The sequence below is a fragment of the Cricetulus griseus genome, chromosome 5, assembly GCF_003668045.3.
Source record: "Cricetulus griseus strain 17A/GY chromosome 5, alternate assembly CriGri-PICRH-1.0, whole genome shotgun sequence".
In the NCBI taxonomy this organism is placed as follows: Eukaryota; Metazoa; Chordata; class Mammalia; order Rodentia; family Cricetidae; genus Cricetulus; species Cricetulus griseus.
In genome coordinates this window covers 34,434,126-34,451,737 of record NC_048598.1, presented here as the reverse complement: position 1 = coordinate 34,451,737, position 17,612 = coordinate 34,434,126, and the positions used below count along the sequence as shown (strand labels likewise).

The following is a 17,612-nucleotide window of genomic DNA, read 5'->3' as shown; positions in this document are numbered from 1 at the left end:
TGCAGACATCAAAGGACTCACCTATGCATTTAGAACTTCTTCCTTACAAAGAACCCAGAACTACTGCTGAAATGTCACTCAAACGGATTTTGTTGTTTTGTTTCTCAAGACAAGGTTTCTCTGTGGAGTCCTGGCTGTCCTGGAACTCACTGTATAGACCAGGCTGGCCTCCAATTCAGAGTGCTGGGATTAAAGGCTTGCGCCAACATGGTCAGGGGCCAAAAACGAATTTAACAGTCTCCCAGGCACATGCAGCTGTAGTCCCAGCACCCAGGAAACAGGCAGGAAGATCACATGTTCTAGGCCAGCCTGCTCAAAACTGTGAGTTCCAGGCCAGCGAGAGCTACATCGTGAGACCCTCTCTCAACAAAAAGGTTAACCTGGGGTAATCGAGTCATTTTTCTTTATGCTCCCTATTTGCTCTCCAGCACCGAGTCCGGGCTTCAGGGCTGTGCGCCCCGTGTTCTAGCCTTAGGAGCAAGGTGGGGCTAACAGCCCCTGGCTGGGACATCTGAGCTCCGCCCGCTGGGTCGGCGGGTCGCCCGGGGCGCGTCTTCGGACGCCTTTCCGCTCTCCCCACGGGCTCTTCCTGCCACGAGCTGGCCACGCCCCTCGCGACATTCTGCTGGTCATGGCGGCGCGGCTGTGTGCACGGCACCTCCCTCTGGCATGGCTGTGCAGGTGCAAGCCCGACTCTTCCCCAGAACCCCCCAGTACCGGCCCCTGGATACGCCAGAGAAAACCAATCCCCTTTTCCTTCGTTGCAGGCGAGCCGCGCAGAGCCAGGGCCGGCACTACCGCGCCGCACTCTGCGCCGAGTTGAAACATCCCCTGATCATTGAAGAGATGGCTTCCTCCCCTCTCGGGCCACACGAGGTAGGGTGACAGGCCTGACCTCCGGATGCCTCCACGTATGGTTCAAAACCTCCGTCTATCTCGGCCACGCACTAGAATGGCATCCCGCCGCAGTCAAGATTCTAGTTCCCAAGCATAGGGGGTGACCCGGAGGCTGGAGCGCACTCACTCTGGGCTGGAGGGTCAAGCCCTTTCAAGGTTCACAGAAAGGCCAGAAGTGTCAAGGAAGCCGTCTCCCAGAACTCAAGTATAGGCCCCCTTTCTAAAGCTCCAGAGCAGTTGCCTTAGAAACAGCATCTGATTTACACACGACTTTACATAACAATACAGATAAAGGACCCTTATGCTTTGCTTAGCCCCTCTTCAGTGTCAGCGTCAAATTATCCGCCCGCCCTTCTCTCCCAAACCCCTATCTGTCTCAGTGAATACATGCCTGGGCCCCTCTGACGTCCTACAGTAATTTGGAATGGGATTCTTTCCCTGTTGTGGCTCTTACCCAGATATGTGAAAGTCACCTTGGCTTTGCTTAGTGACCACTATGGTGACAGTATGTGACAAATACATAGTGCAGAATGCAGAACTTGAAACAGGGTGGAGTAGGCAAACGTCTTCACGTTAGGAATCGCTGATGGGAGACAGAAATGCAGCTGCAGCCCTAAAGGTCACCAGAATGGAGCTTGTGGTTAAAATGGATTATTTGGAAGAACATGTGATAGCGGCCACTCTGCTTCTCCGGATTCATGTGCCCAGAGCTCATCTTGAATCATTCCTTTCTGAGGGAATCGGTGCTTTTTTTTTTAACACACCATGTAATCCAGGCTGACCTTGAACTGGTGATCTTCTTGCATCAGCCTCCAGAATGCAGAAATGCTTTACCATTCTTGGCTAAATTATTCTTAAAACCAAAATGGAGTGCCTTGAGGACATGTGAGTGCTGTCCACTGGTCAATAACCACTACTCCGGTTTTTCAAGGCTAAGAGGGCTGGGCAGGAGCTGTTTTGTTTTGTAAGGAGTTAGCTTGTGAGAGCTGTCTTCATTCACCATTAACTCCCTCCAGTTTGGAATAGACCCTGGCATGTGGCACCTGCCTAAAGAATTGAGAAATGCTGTGGGCAGTGTTGGCACACTTGGGAGGCAGAGGCAGGCGGAGCTCTGTGAGTTGGAGTTCAGCCTGGTCTAATGAATAAATTCCAGGACAGCCAAGGCTGTGCAGAGAAACTCTGTCTCTGGAAAACAAAAAAGAATTAAAAAATGGATGATTTTTGTAGATGAAAAATGGCTTCTAACCACCCTGCCACCTCTATGATGCATTTAAACAAGTATATATCATTCGTTTGGAATTGGGACTGGCATCTTCAGGGATTCCAAACCCTGCTGGCATGTGTTCTCCGGTGAGCACCAGAGTCATCTGGGCCTGTTCAGACAGATTGCTGAGCCTTGACTTCATGTGTCTGATTCAGCATGGGGTGTGGCCCGAAAGTTTGAAGTCTCTTTCTTTCTTCCTTTCTTTCTTTCTTTCTTTCTTTCTTTCTTTCTTTCTTTCTTTCTTTCTTTCTTTCTTTCTTTTTCTTTTTTTAAGACAGAGTCTCACTATGTATCTCTGGCTAGTCTGGAACTCACTATGAGTTGAGATCAGGCTGGCCTAGAATTCACAGAGATCTGCCTCGCTTTGTCTTCTCCATGCTGTCATTAAAGGCAGAAACCTGATGAAGTTTGAGTTTCTAAGAAATTCCCAGGGGATGCCAAGGATGGTCAGCACTAACCACTTTTTGAGACTCACTGGCTCCTCTAAAGGTCTAGGGCAGTGGTTCTCAACGTGTGAGTTGAGATCCCTTTGGGCATCGAACTACCTTTTCACAGGGGTCACATATCAGATATTCTGCATATCATATATTTACATTACAATTCATAACAGTAGCAAAATTACAGTTATGTAGTAGCAATGAAACAGTTCTGTGGTTGGGGGTTATCACAACATGAGGAACTGCATTAAAGGGTCACAGCATTAGAACGTTGAGAACCATTGGTTTAGAGATACTACTGGCCATGTGGTTGCAGTTCTGCCTCAGTGATGGCTTTGCCAAGAGCATAGAAGACAGGACTCTAGGATGTCCTCCTCATGTTCCTACCATAGTTGTCTATACTTAGACCCTCAGTGGCATCCTGTTATATCTAGTATGAAGTTCGAAGTCCTAAGTTCATCCCTAAAATCTTGGTGTAGTCTTGTGTTCTCACTCTCTTGCTCCCTTGTCTCTTTCTCCTCTTTATGTTCTAGGCTCACTGGTTTTTCTTTTGTCTCTGTTACAGGGCTTTTGCACATGACATTGCTTTTATCTGTGCCAAGCTTTCACCTCCTAGTCTGAATCATTAACTCTTTGCTTTTAGTAGCTCAAGAACTACATCCCTAGTTTTTCTTGATGTTCTTCAAAAGGGTCACATGACCTCATTATGTGCTTTCTCCTATCTTTAATACTGTATGTTGAACTATAAAGCAACACATATGAGCCAGGTATGGTGGTTCAGGTTTATAATCCGGGAAGATTTCAAGTTTGATTGTGATTCTGACTGAACAGCAGAAGCACATTCGGCTTCATTAGCTTCATTATTATTTAGTTGGTGCCTTCTCTTCTATACTTGCAGGTCCACAGAGGCTGAAACTTTGTCCATTTTGCCTTAAGATACTCTGACTCCTTGTTCAGTACCTGGCATATGGTTGTCATTCATTGGGTAACCCTTTTTTAATTAATTATTATCGAAGAACTCTGTCTCCATTTTGTTCTTCTGTGCTTCCTTTGCAGGTCAGAGTTGATGTTCACTTTTGTGGTGTCAACTTTGCTGATATTCTGGTCTGTAATGGTCAGTATCAGGAAAAACCCCCTCTTCCCTTTATACCTGGTGAGTATGGGGGATACTCCTGAAGCGACTACTTCAGGAAAAGATTTTGAAGGTTTTCAGAGCCACATGCATCTTCTTAGACGCTACTCCCCATCCTCTGCCAGGCTTGACCAGTGAGGTTTCTGTTATATATGCCACCATCACTGTTAGAGTCACTACCTCATGACCCTCCCCTTGCAGGCCTATTGTACTCAATATTGTATTCCCAGCTTAGCATTGCCCTGGCTTATAGATGACACTCGGTGGTCTAGTTAGATTCTCTGTTGCTGTGATAAACACTGACCAAAATCAACTTGGTGAGGAAAGGGTTATTTGGCTTCCACTTCCATCACTGAGGGAAGTCAGGGCAGGAAGTGAAGCAGAAACCATGGAGGAATGCTGCTTGCTCACAGGCACATGTTGGGCTATCCTTTTTATATTGCCCAGACTCATCTGCCCAGAGATGGTACCATTCACAGTGGTCTGGACCCTTCTGCTTCAATTAGCAATCAAGAAAATGCCCTACAGACAGGCCCACAGGCAAATCTGACTGGGGCAATCCCCTAATTAAGACTCCCTCAGATACTTCTGGGATGTGTCAAGTTGACAGCGGCAGCTAACTAAGGGCATTCACTAACTGCTTTAAACTGAACAAATGGGCAATTGTTTACACATTGTTGTGTTCACCAGAATTCTATTGTTAACCCTGCTCATTCCTTTGCCTTCTTGGTGTTGCCTCAGTTTTATTTTTTCACTGAAGGATCACAAACATGCTTGCATCTAAGACCTGTACCCTCATCACCCCAAGCCCAAAGGAGCTCAGTGCTGAAGGTTCCAAAGTAAGAAGAGGAAGGAAAAATTTAGTTGTGTCTTAGCAGCCCACTGTCTGATTTCCATTACGCTCTCTCTGTCTGGTTACTTTTAGATCTTTAATACATAGATACATAACTGGTTTTTGTTGTTGAAGTTTATTTAAGGAGATCTAAGTAGAGCTTAGTGTGTTTGGAGTACATGCATATTATATACAGATAAATATAAAGATTATAGTGATTCCATGATTGCCACACAGCTGTTGTGTTTGGGGTTTTTGGTATTCTGTCTTAATACTACCAGGAACCGTTTCCTTCTGTTTGTATTTGCTGAAAGAATAGACTAGAGGAAGGTGTCACAATGAAGTTATTCCCCTGGCAGAGCAAGTAGGAAATGCATAGCTATTAGGTTCAGAAATTTCAGAGGTGGTGGGGCAGTGGTGGTGCATGCCTCTAGTCCCAGCATTTGGGAGACATATCTCGGTGAGTTCGAGGGCAGCCTGGTCTACAGAGGGAGTTCCAGGATAACCAGGGCTACACAGAGAAACTCTGTCTCAGACAAATAACCAAAAAAAACCCCAAAAAACAAAAACAAAAACAAAAAAACCCAAGCAAATAAAAACATAAAAAAATGAAAGAAATTTCAGAGGTGGATGAAGAAAGGGCAGATAGTGCTAATTCATTCTGTTGAGCTGAGTACTGTCTGAATAAATATAGGTCATGTCCTTGAGGACCTCCTTGTAGTTCAGCAAAGGAGACATGGCAGCAGATAAATATAATTTGGTGATCATTATAGTTGGGGTTGTGTAGCAGTCCGATGGCCCAGTGATCAGGGTCAAAAGTACCTGCGTACCCATGAGTCAATGTGCTTTTGCATATTCTCGAACTGATCTAGGTCAAGAATGGGACAGCCGTAACATATGTGTTGTGACCATGAAACCTTATGCTCATTTTCCTGTGTTTTGAGTACCACCTTTTACCCTTAGTTAAAATGATGGGCATTTAAAATTTAATAGCTCCTATAGCAGATGAGGCACCCTGTTGATCACCGTTTTCGTATCTCCAGGGTGCTGGAATTAGAAGAAGGTAACCTAATCTTTTTTTTTTTTTTTTTTTTTTTTTTTGAGACAGGGTTTCTCTGTGGTTTTGGAGGCTGTCCTGGAACTAGCTCTTGTAGACCAGGCTAGTCTGGAACTCACAGAGATCCACCTGCCTCTGCCCGCTGAGTGCTAGGATTAAAGGCGTGTGCCACCACTGCCTGGCCAGAAGATAACCTAATCTTTAAATATTCCAGGAATGGAGTTTTCTGGGGCTGTCCTGGAGACAGGAACAGATGTCAACAATGTGAAGAAGGTAAATTGGTTAAAACCCCAGAATGAGTGTGTCGCTGTGAGAAATGTGTTAATTTCATTTATACCCAAAAGTCTTGCTTCTCCTGGCCTTTTCCATGTGACCAAGGGAACTTGAGGCAGAAGGGAAAGAATGAATTATGAATAAGGAGATGGGGGGACTTGGTGGAAGTTTCTGGCCTCATTAAACTCTTTATTATGAATATAAGACACTACTTGGTCTTCAGTTACTAAAAGAATAAAGGATTTTATTTTGATAAAAGATTTTTAAGTTTGAGTCGAAAGTGAAAGAAGTAACAGGAATTCTAATTCCTACCAACTTTTCCTTCCTTGGCTCTCCTGGTGTGTACAATGTGCTCATATTGGCTTGGTAGCCTGGTATTGAGAGAACTGTCATTTTGTTTTTAAACTAGAAATGAATTCTGAAGAGATATTAAGGCCAAGCTATGTCTTGTGGGTTAGAGATGTGTGTCTTGGAATGCAACATATGTCCTTTGAACATATGTCCTTTCTCCTCCAGGGAGATCGAGTTATTGGAGTGACTAGCAACTTAAATGCTATGGCTGAAGAGTGCATCACTGACCAGAAGGTATACCTGCCCCTCAGCACTGTTGGACACATAGATTTCTTCTTTTCCTTTGTTCTGTTTAGTTTCCATGACTCTCTTCTCAAACCACCTTCCTTTTGTGTTTGTTTCATTATATCTTGTTTCTAGCCAAGCAGTTTTTTTTTTCTTCTTTCAAATGCTCAAATGTTAAACTTCTGTCTTGGTGCACAGCTCTTGCATAGAGTTTGTTTGTATAGAGTGTAGAGTGGGTTATTTATTTATTTATTTTCAAGTGCCTGAGCAACTGGCTGGCCATTCATTTGGACCCTATTTAGTGAGTTGTGGTTGAAAAACTGGTTTAGCGCATTGAGTTGGATATAGGTTTGTTTTCCTATAAAACTTATGGAAGTGCTCTGTGCTGGGAACAGAGCCAGCCAGGGTAGCTCTGTATGGGGTGAGCAAGATGTGAGTGGTGCCCCCTAGTGGGGCCATGCTATAAGAATCCCATCCAACTTTACAGAGGTAAAATTTACCTAATGTGCAATTGTCTATAACCCCATAGTAATTGGAGTCTATTCTCCCACAATTGGCTCCTTTTTTGAGAAGATATCAGCCTTAGGGGTTTGAAATCTGATATACCCAAAATCCTAAACTCACCGTGGCTTGCTTGGTCCTGACACGTACTCCTTAATAGGTGGTAATAAACATGTGTTTCCCATTGCAAATTACTCACCCAATCAAATCATAATGTTTATTGAGCAGCTTCTGTAACCAGGTACACATGTTTGCCACAGTTTGCTGTTATTTCTTTGCATAGACCTTGTGGCGGATTCCAGAAAACGTCTCTCTACAAGATGCTGCAGTCCTACCTGTATCTTACGGCACAGCTATTTTGGCTGTAGAGCATCGGGCCCGCACCCAGCCTGGGTAAGGACTGTGTAAGAGGCAGAGAGCTAGGTGGCACCTTTTATTGATATTAGAAATGCCTGGCAGGACCTGAAGCCCAGCCTGGTGGTGTACTTGGGTTCCTAGCATTTGGGAAAAGAGGCAGGAGGATCAGGAATCCAAGGCCCTCCTCATCTGCAGAGTGACTTAGATGCCAGCCTGATCTCCATGAGACCCTATTTCAGAGCCCAAACCAAACCCCAAACAAAACAACATTATCCTTCTTTTCTTCCCCACTCTCGTTCTTTCCCCTCGACTCTCCCCTTGCTACTCTTCAGCTCAAGTTTCTTTAAGTAGAGGAAAGGCAAAAGGCAAAAGAGCAGTAATCTCTTCATACTGGGGACTGGGTGTGGGTCATTCTTTTGCCTCGGAATGGTAGAACTTGGAATATGAATTTGGAAAAGCAGTTCTCTTGAACCTGACCACTCTGGGGATCACTTCATAGGAGTACTTCATGTTTACAGAGTTGATTTATTTTTATTTTATTTTTGAGACAGGGGTCTTGCTCAGGCTGGCTTGGGACAAATTATAGAGCCCAAGTTAGCTTCGAGTTCAATAGCTTCATTCTTAGCCTCTGAGTGCTGGGAGCACAGGCATGTATCATCATTCCTATGTGGAAGTTGGTTTATTTAAATTCACTTTCTGTGAATAAGTAACACTTAATGGTATTTGTTTCTATTGGGCTTGGTTGGTTATGCCAAGTAGAATACTTTATTATTATACTACTTATTTATTTATATTTGGTTTTCAAGTCAGGGTTTCTCTGTGTAACCCTGGCTGTCCTGGAATTCGTTCTATAGACCAGGCTGGCTTTGAACTCACAGAGATCCACCTGTCTCTGCCTCACAAATGTTGGGATTAAAAGCATGAGCCACCACTGCCTGGCTACAGATATTTTAAACTTAAAGTTCTGAAATCTTCCCTTTACTTGGGAAACTGGCTCACAATCTGTTCAGAGAGCTGGCCTTCAGAGTTGCACCAACTGGTAGCTTCAGTTGAACAGTGGCTATGAACACCGCCTTCTAAAAATCAGGCAGTGTTTAGTTGAGAATGGTTATAGGATGAAATTTCTGAAGCGTGTATTGGTATGGTTGCTTAGAGGAACAGTTGCTACTGCTGTGTGTGTGTGTGTGTGTGTGTGTGTGTGTGTGTGTGTATGTGTGTGAGAGAGAGAGAGAGAGAGAGAGAGACCTTTTTCCTGGAAAGTCTTCAGAACCAGACAGAGTTAGCATTGGTTCTAAAGTCATGTGCATATCCTACCCTCAGGGTTGGAGAGCTTGAATGAAAGGGTCTCTAACATTCTTGCTTTAAAATGCTCTTGTCTGTGTCCCTGGAACCTAACCACTGGGTGATCTTTGAAGGTTTCTACAGCAATGTTTTTCTTCCCTTGGCACAGGGAAACTGTTCTAGTGACAGCCGCCGCTGGAGCCACAGGCCTTGCAGTGATAGATGTGGCGACAAATGTTCTCCGGGCCAAGGTATTTGAATGTTAGAGTCTCCATTAAAAATTAACTCCAGTGCTTAGGCATAAAATATATTAATTCACTTATCAAGTATTGTGGGAAGGGCACTGGGGACTTATAGTACTTAGAATAAGATCTTGCCATCTGTGTGCTTTCTCACTAAGCAGAGACCTAGAGGTGTACCACTTGGCCCTTCAGGTCCTGGAACCTGGCAAGGGCTGCTTTCCACCATGGCCTCTGCAGATGCTCTTTTCTCTGCCCGCAGTGCTCCAAACTGTCTACCTCTTATTCAGATTTAAACTCATGTCACCTTTTCAGGGAATTATCCCTGTCCTCAGGCTAGGTCAGTCTCCCCTCTCTACTATTGATGCATGGTCTCTTACACTTCTGTTTCTTAGTACATACCTCACTGTGTGATTGCTCCATATTTGAGCCATTGTGGATCAATGTCTTCCCTTTTCCTGGACTGGAATCCTGGGGAAATGCCTGTGTGGTTCATGACTAGTCCCAGAGCTATTATGGTGCCTAGAGCCTAGTATGTACTCAAGAGCTATTTCAAGTAATGAATGAATGAATCAATGAATGAATGGAAGATGGGCCAAGTCTCTACAGGGGGCATCTCTGGGGCTGTAGGGGTCAGAGGATGACTTCTGTGAGGAAATAGACATTTCAGATGACCTCTGAAGGACTGGTATCAGTTAAATAGAAGAAGGTGATGACAAGTCAAGGCCATTTTAGTGGTGGTACAATTTGGTAGAAGACCAAGAAAAAGGAAGAAGCACCATGCAGGCAGAGAATTGCCAGTGGTGTCTCGAAACGAAGGACCTGCAGTAGAATAGTAAAAGGTGACGATAGTCAGGTCTGATAGGATCATGGTCATAGCTGAAATATTTGAATGCTTGTTGAAGACTATTGGGGGGTTATTGAGAATTTAAAGTAGGAAAATGACATTATTATCTTTAGTTTTGTTTTGTTTGAGGCAAGATCTTGCTGTGTGGTCTAGACTGGCTTCCAACTGGGGATCCTCCTATTTTGCTGCAATTGTGGGTCCTGACTAACACTCCCTGCATTGCCTTTGCATTTAAAGTTCACTATGGTGGCTGTGGGTATGAGAGATGGAGGTAAGGTCAGAGGTGAGGGAGACAGAAGGGCAGGGCATTGTCTAGGCTAGAGGTTATGATACCTGGACCAAGGCAGTTGAGATCAATGGAGTGGGAAAAAATAAGAGTATTCAAAGACCCAAGAACATCTTATTAGTCAGAGGAAGAGTCTAAAGGTATTGGAGGGAGGTTCACATCGAAGCTCTGCTTCCAGCTTAAGAGCATCAGTTGCCTCATTTGTAAGGTGTTGCTTCCACAGAGCCACTGGGAATATTGAGATTCTATGTGCAACATGCCTATCAGAAGTGTGGTGTGTCAGTTCGTTTTTCTACAAGTCCTGTTACTGTTAGACATTGAATGGGAAGAAAGAAACTAGTTAACTTTTGGGATTGCCATTTGTTGACTTGGGGAGTGCAGGAGGAAATGGAGAGCACAGGGGACAGAGAGAGCACAGGGGGACATGGAGAGCTTTTTTGGCCATGTTGATTGCAAGGTTCCTCTGCCACATGTGGCCTGACTGCAAGTTTCCTCTGGCACTTGTGGCCAGGATAGTGAGACTGCACCTAGAATTAGAAGTTGATGGAATTTGGTGCCTCAGGTGGCATCTCTCCTTTCTCACCTTAGTAAACTTGTGGAAGGAGATGTGAGATGTGAGAATAACCTCAGGGACTTGGAGGTTTCTTGTGGAATATTAGCACATCTCATGTTATCAGGAAGGGCTTTTAGCTCTCTTAGGGGGAGAGATCATGATTAGTCTCCGTGTCTGTTTAGCATTTCTTAAGTAGAAAAATTATACCACTTATTTAGTTCTAAGAGATTCAATAGAAAAATTTGTTTCAATTCAGATATTAAAATTTGTCTGAGCTATATCTTCTTTTGAAGGGGAAAGTCCTTTAAGATATAAGTACATGAAAATACAAGTTAAAAATGTTTCCACATGCCCTACTTGGCACAGGTCATTTGCTTACACCTTCTATCCACAGTGTCGAATACTGCTTCCAGAGTGCCTCCGAAGGAATTATCTTAACCATGATCCTCATACTGCTCCTGGGAGAAGAGTCCTCTAAGTGTTTATTATCTCTATCTATTTCACAGATCAAAAAGTGAAGCACCAAGAGAGAAAGCAGTTCACTGTAGGTCTCACTGAGACCTGGTAATGAGCTATACATGGGATCAGGTACCTGGTCCTAGTCTGATGTCTGCTCACCATGGCCCTTTGTGGGAATAACCCTCAGCAGACTGTGCTGTTTTAAGGGCTAGGGAGCACTTGAAAGTAACTTTCAGTTCCAAATAGTTATGGGTGAGTTTGGAATCCTTTATGGACACTGATGTTCTTCAGTATCTTAGTACAGTTTTTTTATCTTTTTTTTTTTTTTTTTGAGACAGGGATTTTTTTGTGTAGCGTTGGAATTCACTTTATAGACCATGCTGGCCTTGAAATCACAGAGATTAAAGGCATGCACTATCACCACCCAGCAGCACTTTTTTGCACTTTTTTTTTTTTTTTTTTTTTAGTGACCAAAGATTTTATTCAATAATCAATTAACAAAGAAGCTGGCATACCTAATTCAAAGAGAATTTAACCATCATACATACATAATAATGCAGAAATGAGTTTACATATAGTTGAAAGTGGTCAGTAGAATGGGGCAGTAACAATGAGACTGAATCTTACTCCATTACCTCACTGGCTTCAGACTCTTGACTCTCCCTCTTCAGCCTTCTAGATAGATGGATTTGTAGGCACACACCACTGTGACGGACTCTGCACTGCATCCTTATGGGTGAGAAGCAGTGCAATATCCCTAACCCAGACACCCACACTTTGCAGTACTTAAATTTGAAAGTCTTTTGAGTGCTGTCAAATACCACAGGTGGAGTTCCACATCTGTGTCCCTGAGACAGTCTGGAGTAGAAACACAGGCATGGCTTAGCAGGCATAAGCCAGTGGTAGAACAATTGATTGACATGTGTAAGGTCCTGAGCTCAATCCCCAGCACCATAAAAAAAATGGGGAAAAAAGAGAGAGAGAAAATTAAGCTCCTTTATATCCAGGGGCAGTGGTATACTCCCATTCTTCCCAGAATCAGAAGGCTGGGGAAGGAGAATGGAGAGCTAGAGTCCACCTGCAGTGCATAGCAACATCCTGTCTTAAAGAAACCAGGCAAGCAAACCTCTTTAAAACAAGAAATGGTCCCCAACTAACAATCAAACCAAAATTGCCTTCAGGCTGCACAAGTGCAGATTCTGAGCATCACCTTGGACTTTGTGGGGGTGTCCTCACTGACAAGGCACCTCTAGGCGACACTTTAGTGCTTGCAGCTTTGAGATTTTCCAGATCCTAGACTTGTCACACATCTGTATCACCTGTCTTGGGCCTAAGCCTTAGGCATGGTTTTCCCCAAGGATGACAAAGCAGAAAAACATGCACTTTGGAGGAAGGCATTACTACTGGCTTTGCAGTGTTCCACTGCCACCTATTACTTGGGTGACCCTGGTTTGATTGCTTAGTCTCTCTGAGTCTGTACCTCTGCAGTAATGGAGGGGCAGTACTTGTGTCTTCCCCATAATGTTCCTCTGAAGTCTGACACTGACTGTAACTTTTCTACCCCCTGTCCCCTGCCCCAAGACTTCATATTCAGGGTTCCACTTACCTTTAGAAATAAGTTTTTCTTTGATTTGAGGCAGCTGATACCTGGAGAAGCTGTCAGGCAGGGTGGAGGTTAAGTGTGTAGAGCTTGGTTAAGTGAGTTACCTGGATTTGGGTCTTAGCTGTGTGGTATTCCTTGGATAATTTACTTAACTTCTCTTAACTTGCCTCTTTTTCTTCATCAATAACACGGAGCTAATGGTGTGTGTTTCATTGAGCTATCATGAATAAATGAATTATCACTATACATAAAGCATTTAGAATGGTGCCTGGAAAATATAACACAGTGTGTTGTTAGTTCTTCCTAAGTAATTTGTCCAATGTGATGCAGTTGGTGAGTAGAAGAGCCAGGATTTGAACCCTGATCTGTCTGACTTCAGGAATTTCTGGCTTATATTCACCCACTGGGAAGCCTTTCCTGATCTTCAAGATCTAGACTGGAAATGTCTGGTTTGTGCTTGTGGAGCCTCTCTCCTTCCCTGACACACACTGCATCTTTCTTTCTTGACTCCAAGCGTGACATCCAGCTTGTATTCTTACTGTGTGTCTCATGGTGGATGCTCATTAAATGATATTTTCATTTGGAGTTGGAGAAAACTTTCATTGCTTTTTAAACCATCTAATTAGACATATGTGGTTCCTCCAACTGTGGACTTCAGAACTTACGGTACATGGAGGGGTCAGTGAGGTGCTGTCAGTGTTGGGATCAAGGCCAATGCTTGGGCAGGAGGAGTGCCTTGGGCAGCGCTTTGGCTGGAGTCTAGATTGGTAGGATGTACCCCTCCTATGACATGATCTGGACCATTGGAAACCATGTGTTTTCCCTCAGGTCATAGCTGCAGCTGGAAGCGACGAGAAGTGCAAGCTGGCGATGCAGAGGGGTGCACAGTCCAGCGTGAACTACAGCCAGGGCAGCCTCAAAGATGCAGTGAAGAAGCTGGTGGGCAGCGGTGGGGTGAATGTGGCCATTGACATGGTGGGAGGAGATGTCTTCCTGGAGTCTGTCCGCAGGTACGTGCAGTGCTCCGTCCAGAATGGCTCCACAGATCCTTCTGCATCTTCAACTCCAACTGCCTTAGCTTCTCTCTGTCTTTGTTGCTCACGTCTCCTGTAGGCACCAGCATCAACGAGAATAGCTGAGTGGGTGGGTGACAAGGAACAGAAGCAGAGAAAATCAGGAAATGCTTAAATATAGTAAAAACAAAATACCCAACTGGAAAATATTCAAAAAATGACTGCAGACTCTCCAGTTGGCAATGCCAAAGACTTTAGAAATTATCCATGTGTTAAATCCAGCTCCCTGGCCCCCACTAACTGCTTTAAATACACGAGGGTGTGGGGTTCTGGGGAGCTCATTGTTCAGATGTTGGGATTGCTGTAGCGGCAGTTCCCATTTCCCAGCTGATTGTGTACCAAGGCACAAGCTCTTTTGACTGTGCTGGCCCTGCAGCAGCTGTGTGCGTCCTTGGTTTTTCTGATTAACTATGTGTCAGTGGAGGCTTGGTGGGGCTGTTCTATCTTCCCAGCTCCTTTGAGTTTTCCCTAGGGCTTCTGGTGTGTTCTGAGGGCACTGTTCCCACCCACCCTCTCCCCTTCCCTCTTCTGGTGGTCTTCTTCTTCTTCTTCTTCTTCTTCTTCTTCTTCTTCTTCTTCTTCTTCTTCTTCTTCTTCTTCTTCTTCTCCTCCTCCTCCTCTCCTCCTCCTCTTCCTCCCTCCTCCTCCTCCTTCTTCTTTTTAGGTTTTTCGAGACAGGATTTCTCTGTGGCCTTGGACGCTGTCCTGGAACTAGCTCTTGTAGACCAGGCTGGTCTTGAACTCACAGAGACACTGGGATTAAAGGCGTGCGCCACCACTGCCCGGCATCCTGGTGGGTTTCTTAAGACGGGATATTTGCTATGCTGTTCTGAAACTCACTCTGTAGCCAAGGCTGGCCTTGAACTCCTGATCTCCTGCCTCCTGAGAGCTGAGATCACAAGTGTGCTTGAGCCACCACAACTGGCCTGGTTTCATTGTTCACATCGGTGCTTTGTAGTGTATCTCTCAGTTTGAAGTTGAAAAACAAGAGCAGAGAGAGCAGCCTGACCACAGAAGGAATCCAGGTAGCACTAGAAGAATCCAGAAGGAATCCCCTGAGCTGGGAAGCAGGCATATGGACACTGAGAATCACTCCAGGTGCTGGTCCTGTGCTTAGGGAAGAAGCAGAGGAGGGTGCGGAGACCAAGGGGACCTACTCTTCTTGTGCCTTTCATCTTGCCATCTGGATAACTGTGGTTTGAAAACAGCTTTGTGTTTCCTTTCTGAAGAAGAAAAACAAAGCAACAACACAACCAACGAAGCCCAAACAACCACGCACGTGTCTTCTATCAGAGACCCACGCAGAGTTGTTTATCATGCACGTGGGCGTGCTCTATGGCACATCTCACAAGGGGGCTCCAGAAAAGTTGGGGATTTTTATACATTATTCAGAATTCCCTAAAGAAGTTACCAGGCCTTAAGGAACCCTCAAGTGTCTCTGTTTAAAGGGACTGCTTATGCCATCATCTGTCTTACTCCTGTTACCTAGGTTCAAAATCTTCAAGCTGAGTTGCCTTGAAATTTGACCCATGGAGTGACATTTGTTGATACCCAATACCCTTCCACAGTGGAAGAGACTGCAGTTGGACTTTTTCTGTCTGGCCAACCAGCTCCCAAATCATGATGTGGAGACTTATATTAATTACGAAAGCCTGGCCAATAGCTTAGGTTTGTCCCACTAACTCTTATAACTTAAATTAGCCCATTTTTATTCATCTCTGTGTTGCTATGTGACTTGTGGCATTTACCTGTCCTCCTGCTTGTCTTGCTCCTTCTTGTTCTGGTTGGTGACTCATCCCTCTTCTTCCCAGCATTCTCTCAGCCCTGAAAATGCTACCTAGCTATTGGCTGTTCAGGTTTTTATGAAATCAATCAGAGTGACACATAAATCATAGTGTACAGAAAGATTGTTCCACAAGAAGAGACAGCCTTGATTCTAAAGCATACTATCCTGGAGGATACCTGTGTGACAGCATGTGACAGGATTTCCTTCCTAGCAGAGGTGGAATACTGTTCCATGTGTGAGAATGTATGTTTGTGTGTGTGTTACACTTTATCCTTTCATCTGGTGAGGACTTTTGGCTTGTTTCTACCCCTTGGCTATTTGGGAATGATGCTGCTATAGACATAGGTGTGTGCAGACAGCTTTCAGTGTTCTGCTTCTGGTTCTCTTAGATATGCCAGGAATAGAGTTCCTGGAAGGCTTTTTTTTTTTTTTTGAGACAGAGTTTCTCTGTGTAGCCTTGGCTGTCCTGGAACTTACTCTGTAGACCAGGCTGGCCTCGAACTCAGAGATCCACCTGCCTCTGCCTCCCAAGTGCTGGAATTACAGGCATGCGCTAGCACCGCCTGGCTATTTTCTTTTTTTATAGTAGCTATCTTGATGGGTATACATGTCCATTGTGCTCTCTCTCTCTCTCTCTCTCTCTCTCTCTCTCTCTCTCTCTCTCTCTTTCTCTCTCTCTGTGTGGTGAATGTGTATATCCACATGTTGGAGGTGGTGTACTTGCGTACTTGCTCATGTATGCTTGTGTGAAGACCAGAGATTGGTGCTGGGTCTCTTCCTCTATTCCTCTCCATCTGATTTTTTGAGACAGGGTCTTCCACTGAACCCAGAGGTTACCATCTCCCTTACTCTGGTTGCTTAGGGACCCCCATGCTAGGATGTACACCACCATGCCTTCCTTTTTATGTGAATGCCGGGGATCAGAACTCTGGTTCTCACGCTTGTACTCCAAGAGCTTTACTGACTGAGGTGTCTTCCCAGCCCTGTCCATTGGTCCTTATAACCTTTTCCCCTTCCTTCTTTCCCTCAGCCTGGCGTGGGAAGGCAGGATTGTGGTGTTGGGATTCGCTGGAGGAAACATCGCATCTCTGCCCAGCAACTTGTTGCTCCTGAAGAACATCTCTGCCATGGGCCTGTACTGGGGTCGCTACCAACACCAGGACTTTGCCTTGTTTTCCAAGAGCTTGTCCTCTGCCCTGCGGTACTGCCAGCAAGGGCTCATCCGCCCGCACATTGGTGCTGTGTTCAAACTGGAGAAGGTGAGACAACACTTAAAGAATGTGGGGCAGATAAGGCTGGGAAATAATCTGTGTCAAATCTGGCAACCTTACCTCTGAGTACTATGAACCCTCCTTTTATGGACTGAAAAGGTCAAAATGCTATCCTGAGTGCTGGGATGTCCATACTAAGTAGTGGCCTGTCATAGGCTTTAGTGTGTCCAGATTCCTGCCAGTCTCTTAGCTTTTGACATAGATGCAGGATTATGTTGAATTTTGAGGGCTCTGTCTATTACTGGTGACTCAAATGGAGGAAAGTTACAGGACTTTAGAAAATAATTTACAAGGTTTAATTTGAACCTTGAACTGTACAACACAGAGTCCCAAGAAGGAAGCACTTGGCCTGACCTTTGGCTTTCTCTCTCTCTCTCTCTCTCTCTCTCTCTCTCTCTCTCTCTCTCTCTTTCTCTCTCTCTTTCTCGAGATAGGGTTTCTCTGTGGCTTTGGAGGCTGTCCTGGAACTTGCTCTATAGACCAGGCTGGCCTCAAACTCACAGAGATCCTCCTGCCTCTGCCTCCCGAGTGCTGGGATTAAAGGTATGTGCCACCACTGCCCGGCAAATACAGATGCCTCAAAGTATAACCAGATGATCCGAGCTGGGTGCTGTGACCAGAACAAAAATCATGCTGGGCACTAGAAAACTCTAATCAATGCATTAGTCACTGCAGTTCATTCTGTTAGGTATTTGCTTTCTGTTTTCATTCCCCGACAATCTCATTAATGTGACTTCAACTTCCTCCACAGAAGAACTGCATGCATCCATATGCAGCCTGGCTGTGAATGTGAGTCTGCTAGGCATTTCCTGTGATGCCTGCCTTTCTTTCAGGAAGTTGTGTTTTTTCTTTCTTTTTTTTTTTCTCGACTTAATTTGTTTTAATGTA

The 17,612-nt window shown here is 44.7% G+C and overlaps 1 protein-coding gene across 1 annotated transcript in view; it reads left to right on the top strand.

The window, feature by feature from the left end:
- Positions 1-564: 564 nt before the first annotated feature.
- The window catches only part of LOC100752419 (quinone oxidoreductase-like protein 2), a 35,024-nt gene continuing 17,976 nt past the window's right edge, over positions 565-17,612 (top strand). The window contains exons 1-9 of the mRNA XM_027417285.2: positions 565-681; positions 768-876; positions 3,655-3,751; positions 5,834-5,892; positions 6,409-6,477; positions 7,253-7,362; positions 8,777-8,858; positions 13,423-13,604; positions 16,484-16,712. Of these exons, the coding sequence (XP_027273086.1) occupies positions 632-681; positions 768-876; positions 3,655-3,751; positions 5,834-5,892; positions 6,409-6,477; positions 7,253-7,362; positions 8,777-8,858; positions 13,423-13,604; positions 16,484-16,712 (987 nt within the window). The 5' untranslated portion in view covers positions 565-631. The remainder of the gene's footprint in view (positions 682-767; positions 877-3,654; positions 3,752-5,833; positions 5,893-6,408; positions 6,478-7,252; positions 7,363-8,776; positions 8,859-13,422; positions 13,605-16,483; positions 16,713-17,612) is intronic.